The sequence below is a fragment of the Euphorbia lathyris genome, chromosome 1 (genome assembly GCF_963576675.1).
Source record: "Euphorbia lathyris chromosome 1, ddEupLath1.1, whole genome shotgun sequence".
NCBI lineage: Eukaryota > Viridiplantae > Streptophyta > Magnoliopsida > Malpighiales > Euphorbiaceae > Euphorbia > Euphorbia lathyris.
The window spans coordinates 90,700,809-90,709,656 of NC_088910.1; the positions used below are offsets into that span (position 1 = coordinate 90,700,809).

An 8,848-nucleotide genomic window follows, 5' to 3' on the forward strand; every position below is an offset into this window, starting at 1 on the left:
CAGTGTGAACGCAACCAAAGAAAGGTATAATACATGTGAAGATTTCCTATTTGGTTCACAATCATCCAATAGAAAGATAACCCCTTAAAACCCTAATAAGACTATGGAGAGACTATAAATGGAGGATAAACAGAATCCTCCAAGCATGCTCAAAACCCTAGCCTTCATCGTTTCTCTCTTTTTTTAAGAATGATAACTTTAGCATTGGAGTGCCAACACCGGGTATCTGACACCTCATGTTTTGCAGAAAAATATTTGAACGACAATGAGCCTTGAAGATCTGTACATATGAAATTTACACAAAATATCAATAAGCTATTTAGATTTTTGTGTTTGAAACCATATAAATATGAATTGAATTTAAGATAAAGTCTGAAAAATAATCTCTTGTTTCTAAAATCATGTCTTCACTTTGCCCATCACATAAATTTTTTTCCTAACTTCTTGTAAGAGTCTTTCTTTTTTTGGTAGGGAAAAGAAAGTAAAGACAAAACAAACACCACAACAAATTAATCTGGGATTAGCCTAGGAAAGCTAACCCCACAATATCTTCAGAAAGCAAAGATAATAGAAAATCAGGAGGAGAAGAGAAAATAGAGACGCCCAAAACCCTCTAATGGCCCTCAGCAGCAAGCCGATCTGCCACCCGATTCTGCTCCCTGAAAACATGGTAAAAGTTGATAGAATCGAAAGAAGAGCAAATCCTTCTAATTGTTTTAACTAAATTCTGGCTTCCTAAACATAGAGCTATTGTAAGAGTCTTTCTAGACACACGTGATATTATTTTTAATTAATGTGAATTTTTTTTATACATGTGAGTAACATATCCTTTATAACTTTATTATTTTTCTATAATTTTGGTAACTTACCAAACAATAATTTAAGAGGAGATAAATACATAAATAGGGTATTGAAATAAGTATATAAGATGGTTGAAATATATGTTTATTGGTTAATGTGAAACAAAAGCTTTAGTTATTTTAAGCTTTATGTTTAAGTTAGGAAAAGATGTTCAGGTATGAAAGCAATAACAATATCAACAAACAATAAATGTAAGTTGGGGAAATAATATCAAAACATATTTCAACAAATTAGGTTGGCAAAATCAACGGTTTGAATCCTGAATCATATACATATGTTATGCTAATTAAATTAACTGACCAAACAAAATAAATTAAAATTAAATGAAATTGAATTTAATAGATAATAAAACTACCCTATTAATTATTTTCATATTTTTTCTTTTATATATATTTGATGATAGGATAAAGATAGTGTCTTAAATCACTTTCACAATAAAATTCTAAAGTTGTGGAAGGGATAGTGTGACATTTAAACAATATTGGAAGAAATTATATATTTTAAATTGGTTAGGAAAAATACAAGAAATATATATTATTAATTAATGCAAATATATATACATGTGGAAAATAAAAAAAATAAAAGATGGTGGTCAAACATAGGATTGGATGAATAAAGACAGGCTGGCAGTTCTATTCTATGAGTGAAAAACAAAATCACTTAATCCATTTCTTCTTCCTCTTCTTCTTTCTTGTTTTCTTGTTTCTAAATCTCTACTGTTCCCACTTGAAGAAGAAACCATTTTTTTAATTTCAATGGTAAGAGAATAAAGAAGGTTGGGTTGCATAAAGTAAGAAAATAAAAAAGAAAGCACAAGCTAGCATTGTTATTCTCTCTTTTCTTTCTTTCTTCTTTTAATTTTAATCTTGATTGATGCCTATTGTATTGTGAGCATCTTTTCCCTACTTTTCTCTGTGCTTTTTCCCCCTCTTTCATTCTTTCCTTGTTGGAATAATACTTGCTCTGTTTTTTTGTGTTCTTCTGATCAAACTTCACCTCTAATTTAGACCCTCTTCTTTTTCTGGGTTTCCTTTCCTTCCTCTCCTCTGGGTTGGAATTTGATTAAAATCTTTGAAATCAATTAATCATCTTCTTTCAAGTTGCTGACTTGGTTGTTCTTGAAGTTTTCTTTCCCTATTTAATTCACTCATAATGGTCTGAAAATTGCTTTCTTTTCCTCCAAATTGCTTTGTTTTTCTTCAAATTTAGTGTTAGTTTAGTTGGGGTTTTGTTGAAATGGGGCTTTGTCATGGAAAACCTATTCAAACCCAGGAAAATGAATCAAACAGCCATAATCTGTCAATTGAAACTGAAGCAACACCTGCAAATTCGAGGACAAGCAGGGCTTCTAATTACTTCAAGAAGTCACCTTTTTACAGTCCAAGTCCATTCAGGAACTCGCCTATATCAACCCCTTTGCGTATATTCAAGAGGCCATTTCCTCCTCCTTCTCCGGCAAAGCATATCCGGGCATTGCTTGCACGCAGGCATGGTTCTGTTAAGCCCAATGAAGCTTCAATCCCTGAGGATAATGAGAGTGATATTGGTTTAGACAAGAATTTCGGATATTCTAACCAATTCCCTAACCATTATGAGATTGGAGAGGAATTGGGTCGTGGTCATTTTGGGTATACTTGCTCTGCCATAGCCATGAAAGGAAGCATCAAAGGCCAAGATGTGGCTGTCAAAGTTATCCCCAAATCTAAGGTTTCATTCTTAAATCTTCAATCTGAAGCTCAATTAATTGTTACAGTTATTTACCTTTTGATATGATCAGGAAAGCAAGGGTCTCTATTGATTGTTCTTAGTAGTCTATTATAATTTTGACTCAACTTCTACATAATCATAGATTTTTATTAGGTATATGTGAATTTGTTCCTTCACCTTAGCTTGCAAAATTTTGCTTCAAACTAAACTTTGGGCATTAATTTAGTTCTTTATCTTGGCATTTTTGTTCAAATTAGTCTAAATTACATGATATCAGCATTCGAATTTGACATGTGTGAAAACAACCACGAATCATGTCATGAAAGTTATCACTTTTGAAGTAATTTGACCAAAAATACTAAGTGGCGGATTATTGATAGTCAAAGCTCATTTTGGAGCTCAATGATCATGTAGACTAAGCTAAGTTGAAAGGCCAACTGTTTATCCGTTATTGATTAATAAACATTCTTTCTCATACAAGGCACTAAGTAGTATCGGATGATCGATGTCATGTGCTGGCAATTTTATTTCTAGTTAGTTTTTGATTGATATGCTCTCAGTTGGTTGTGTCCATTTAGTTTGTTTAAATGGAAAGTATGTGTAGATTATAAGAGATTATACCTGAACTTTCTCCAACGCAGTTAAAGTAATTTTGTTCCGAATCATCTCTGTGAAACATTCTACTTTTTGTTCTCTTCTCATGAAATCAGCAATGTTTTGCAGATGAGCACTGCAATTTCTATTGAGGATGTAAGACGGGAAGTACAAATATTACGAGCTCTAACTGGACATAAGAACTTAATACAGTTCTATGAGGCCTATGAAGATGAGAACAACGTCTACATTGTAATGGAGTAAGTTTCTCTTGCCCTTCTCTATTAAGAATCCAACATACTAAGATATCTTTAACGGCATACATGAAGTTATTTCGATTATCCGATTGTCGTTACGGTTTCTCTAGTTTCCTTGTTACCTATCAATCACAAAACAATTAAAAGTTCAATCACTCTTTACCTAGGTTTCTAAATCTATCATTAGCACAAATAGATCAAAACGATGAAGCATTTGGAACTTATATCCTTCTGCTATATATTTTTTAGGTTGTGTAAAGGTGGCGAACTATTGGATAGGATACTTACAAGGTAATTTACACGTAAATACTTGCATATTGCTGGCTTTGTTCAATGACGTTCTAGTTGAGTATCTCCAATTGATGTTATGTAGAGGTGGAAAATACTCTGAGGAAGAAGCAAAGGCTGTTATGGTTCAGATCTTAAGTGTAGTTGCCTATTTTCATCTCCAAGGTGTTGTTCATCGTGATCTCAAGCCAGAGGTAATAAATACAAGAACATAAATGCTTTAAATATGACTTTGACTAAGAAAAATCAAATTTGCAGAATCTGACCGCTAATCATCTGCATGTAGTTGGTGTTTCTTATGTAGTGTGTAGCCGTTATTTCAGCGCATAGTTCTGAACCATTTTTGTCCTAAATTCTTTTTTCTTGTATAATGGACATGGATGTTCCTGTTTTTCTAATCACCGGTTGTTGTGTTTTGCTTCAGAATTTTCTGTTTAGTACTAAGGAGGATAATTCCCAATTGAAGGCCATTGATTTTGGACTCTCTGACTATGTAAAGCCTGGTAAGTGCATTACACTACCTTTTTTTCTTATCTTTGGGCACAAATGGATTTGAGTTTGACTATAAGTTTCTGCTGCAGACGAAAGGTTGAATGACATCGTAGGAAGTGCGTACTATGTAGCTCCTGAAGTTCTACATCGATCATATGGAACTGAAGCAGACATGTGGAGTATTGGTGTAATTGCTTATATTCTTCTATGTGGCAGCCGACCATTTTGGGCCCGGACAGAGTCTGGCATCTTTAGAGCTGTTCTCAAAGCAGATCCAATCTTTAATGAAGCTCCTTGGCCTTCTTTATCCTCTGATGCAGCAGATTTCGTAAAGCGTTTGTTGAACAAGGACTACCGAAAGAGACTGACTGCTGCTCAGGCCCTGAGTAAGTACCTGAAGCCATTTATGTTAAAGTTCCGGTTTCATCATTGGTTGAGTGGATTTTTGTGTGCCAGGTCATCCATGGTTAGCCACACATCAAGATGTAAAGATCCCACTGGATATGATAGTATATAAGCTTGTGAAAGCTTATATCTCCTCAACTTCTCTTAGGAAATCTGCGCTGGCGGTATGTTATATAGAGTATACAGTTTATGGTCGAATTTTCGTTGTTTAATTAGCTTAGGAAGTGTTGAAAGGATTTGTCCATAGTAAACATATTAGATACATAGTGTTGATGCATACCTTTTGACCCTTTTTTTCCCGACGAAATGATTGTAACGAGTATTGTTACCATGGCAGGCTTTAGTAAAGACATTAACCGTGCCTCAGCTATCTTACCTCCGGGAACAATTTACATTATTAGGACCAAGCAAAAATGGGTTCATTTCCATATCAAACTTCAAGACGGTGAGCTCTTTTGCTTACCATCTATTCCATTTTTTTCTTCTTCAAAATGTATTTTCTACATTTCCTCATGTTATTCTGAATGGTTTCGAATTGACAGGCATTAGTGAAGAATTCCACGGATGCTACGAAGGATTCAAGGGTCCTTGATTATGTGAACTTGGTAATGCTTTAAATATATTAATTTCATCATCGGAAGCTCCCTATCGAATCTAATTACATGGAAGATATTATGGATATCCTTTTCAGGTGAGCGGTCTTCAGTACAGAAAACTAGATTTTGCAGAATTTTGTGCAGCTGCTGTTAGTGTGCATCAGCTAGAAGCAATGGATTGTTGGGAGCAACAGGCAAAGAGTGCCTATGATTTCTTCGATAAGGACGGGAACAGAGCTATTATGATAGAGGAACTTGCCTCGGTATGATCTCTCTCTGAAATGTGAATCATATGCTTACAAGTTACAACCCTTCCTTTTCCTACATGAACTGAACATCAAAAAAGTATCTTATTTTCCATTTGTATATTCAGGAGCTGGGACTTAGCCCATCGATACCAGTTCACGCAGTAATCCAAGACTGGATACGACCTTCAGATGGGAAGCTAAGTTACATGGGTTTTGTGAGGCTTCTCCATGGCGTTTCATCGCGAGCATTCCAAAAATCATGAAAGGAGCTGTGACATATGCTTTGTCCATGGTTTTGGGTCTCCTTGAACACAAGTAAGACGGCATGGCGTGCCAAGTAAGTTGTAGGGGGGAAAGAAGAAAGTGTGGTGAAGGTATTTAGGAGGTGTGCTGATTGGAGAGTGTGAAGCATGTTTTTGTTATATAAAAAAGGTTTTACAATTGGGATTAGAGGACTTGTACATAGTGAGGGGGTAGATTAAAATGTATAACTAGGATGGATGGATGAGCATACAGATACAGCTTTTTAAACTTTTGACTCCTTTTTTATTTTTGGGTTTATCCCTCCTGGTGTAGCAGTTGCACTATGTTCTGAAATAAAATGAATTTCTGTATGGTTCATCATGATGAGGATGTTCTTTAATGATATTCAATTTATGGCCACTTTAATTCAGTGTGTCAGTCTCTGTTTATTGCCTGCCATTTTTTCTTCTTTATAGTACATAGGTAAATAATGGATGTGTGGTCACACGAGAAAGGACCGGGTGCGTAAAGAAATAATTAGGACAAAAGTAGGGGTCACATCTATTGAGAATAAAATGAGAGAAAACCGACTAAGGTGGTTTGGCCATGTGAGACGTAGAGCGCTTGATGCGCCGGTTAGGAGAACCGAAGAGTGGCAAAGGGATGTAGTGGTGAGGGGTAGGGGAAGACCTAAGCAAACTTGGAGGAGGGTGATCGAGAGTGATATGAGTTTATTGGGAATTGAGGAAAATATGGTAGTGGATAGGACGGAGTGGAGGGAGCGAATCTGTGTCGCTGACACGACTTGATTTTCACGGTTTTATATGATGGTTCATGTTAGCCGACCCCGAATCATTTCGGGACTAAGGCTTTGTTGTTGTTGTTGTTGTATAGTACATAGGTAAATAATTTACTAATCTTTATATTATTATTTAATACACTTTTTAGTCCTTAATACTTAAAATAATAGCTTTTAAGTATAAATAAATTTCAGGTATCCAAGTGTAAATATGTTAAAATTTAGGTATCAAAAATGTAATTTGCCCCCTAACAAGTGAAGGACAACTCAGTCATTTAAATGGATATGGGCACTAAACTGTTGAATATAGTAAAAGTTAATAACATCGTATTATTAAAAATACCCGGATTAAATAGTGAATTAGATAACACTATATAGATTAATAAATAACAATATATATACTAATAAGAAGAAGAATTAGGCCAAAATTTAGGATACATTGTGGGAAAATAAAACTTCCATAGGCTTTTAGAAAAATTCTCGTAGAATTGAGAACGAAGTTTTCATTCTATACATGTCACACATCGTGAATTGGTGACTGCATCCAATCTCCAAAAAAAAAAAATACCAATGGTTTCAAACTTTCTCTTTTTTATAATGGAATATTTACAAAATTCCCATGAATAGGATCAAAGTTTATTTTATGTATTTACCTCTTTCTTATTCTCAAGCAAGTCTCCGAGAGGTCCAAATGATGATCATTTTACGATCTTCTGCTAATTGGATTAATGGGTCCTCAAATTGGAAATAATAAGAGAATACATAAGTTATTAAAAGGAGCTTCATTATATATATATATATATAAATAAAGTATACCACCTAATTAGCTTATTTCCTCTATGAGGGTGGCTATTGCTACAACTACAAATATTGAGGGAAAAAAATTTGTGGTAAAGACTAGAAAAACTCGTGCTAGAAAACATAAGATAATATATATTTCTTTTTTTCAAGTACAGGTTTTTGTCGGCAAACAAAAAAAATCAAATGTGTTCAAGTGGAGTTTTCTGGAAAGTATCAATAAGCTAGAACCATGCTTCGAGTTGTTTCATGCCATAAATAAACACTCAAGAAAGAAATCTGAAGAGATTACTTATTCCATTTCAATCTCACTTATGATATATCTAATAACTTGGTTATCCATTTCAAATGCATATCCCATTTTTGCACTACAGGGTTATGAAAATCCACGCAAAGAAACCAGCCGTATTGTATGTGCCAATTGTCATTTAGCCAATAAACCGATAGATATTGAGGTTCCACAAGCGGTACTTCCTGATACTGTATTTGAAGTAGTTGTTCGAATTCCTTATGATATGCAACTGAAACAAGTTCTTGCTAATGGAAGAAAATGAGGCTTTGAATGTGGGGGTTGTTCTTATTTTACTTGAGAGTTTTGAATTAGCCCATTTGAATTGTATTTCACTAGAGATTAAAGAAAAGATAGGAAATCTGTCTTTTCAGAGTTATCGCCCCACTAGAAAAATATATTCTTGTGATCAGTCCCATTCCTGGTTAGAAATATAGTGAAATTACCTTTCCAATTCTTTCTCCAGACTCCGTCACTAAAAAAGATGTTCACTTTTTAAAATATCTCATATATGTAGGTGGAAACAGATGAAGGGGTCATATTTATCCCGATAGGAGCAAGAGTAACAATACAATTTATAATGCTACAACCACAAGGATAGTAAGTAAAATAATATGAAAGGAATAAAGGAGGTACATAATAACCATAACAGATGCATTGGAAGGACATCAAGTGATTGACATTATACCTATATGATTGAAACTTCTTGTTCTAGAAGACGAATCCATCAAAGTGGATCAACCACTAACGAGTAATCCTAATGTAGGCGAATTTAGTAAGAGGGATGTAGAAATAGCTTCAGGTCCCAATATGTGTCCAAGGCCATTTGTTCTTCTTGGCATCTCGTTATTTTGGCACAAATATTTTTTGTTATTCATCATTCAAAGGGAAGTAGATTACTCAAGAATTTCACATTTCATTTAGGTCATATGTGAGAATTGAATAAGGTGTGAGAGTTGAATTAAAAAATTCAGAAATTCTAAAAAAATGTAAAAGAAGAATGAATTAATGAAAGCTTGCTTGGTACTAATTGGGAACTTAAGTAAGGGGTAGCTCTTTGATGACTAGTGGAGAATTTTCGATAGGCTTCCGTCTCTGTGGGGGCATCGTTGGGTTCGACGAGGGGAAGCTCCGATGCCAAAGTCAGTATAGAAGAACAAGAGAGCAAACTGAATTGACAAAGGGTAAGTGAATGTGTACCTTGATAGCCTGAGATACCAGCTATATATAGTCATGAAGTCGTAACTTTTAGTAACTAGAAAGTCTCCATT

General features: G+C 34.7%; 1 protein-coding gene and 1 pseudogene across 1 annotated transcript; both read left to right on the top strand.

Annotated features, from left to right (window-relative positions):
* Nucleotides 1-1,523: 1,523 nt before the first annotated feature.
* On the top strand, nucleotides 1,524-6,121 carry LOC136206409 (CDPK-related kinase 7-like). Its single transcript, XM_065997445.1, has 11 exons — nucleotides 1,524-2,568; nucleotides 3,292-3,422; nucleotides 3,669-3,710; nucleotides 3,793-3,901; nucleotides 4,132-4,210; nucleotides 4,289-4,585; nucleotides 4,656-4,768; nucleotides 4,942-5,049; nucleotides 5,147-5,209; nucleotides 5,296-5,463; nucleotides 5,574-6,121. The coding sequence occupies exons 1-11, from the start codon at nucleotides 2,098-2,100 to the stop codon at nucleotides 5,709-5,711; spliced, it is 1,719 nt and encodes a 572-aa protein (XP_065853517.1). The 5' UTR covers nucleotides 1,524-2,097; the 3' UTR covers nucleotides 5,712-6,121.
* A 1,208-nt stretch (nucleotides 6,122-7,329) lies between these two features.
* Nucleotides 7,330-8,512, top strand: LOC136218663 (cytochrome f-like; annotated as a pseudogene).
* The last annotated feature ends 336 nt before the right edge of the window (nucleotides 8,513-8,848 follow it).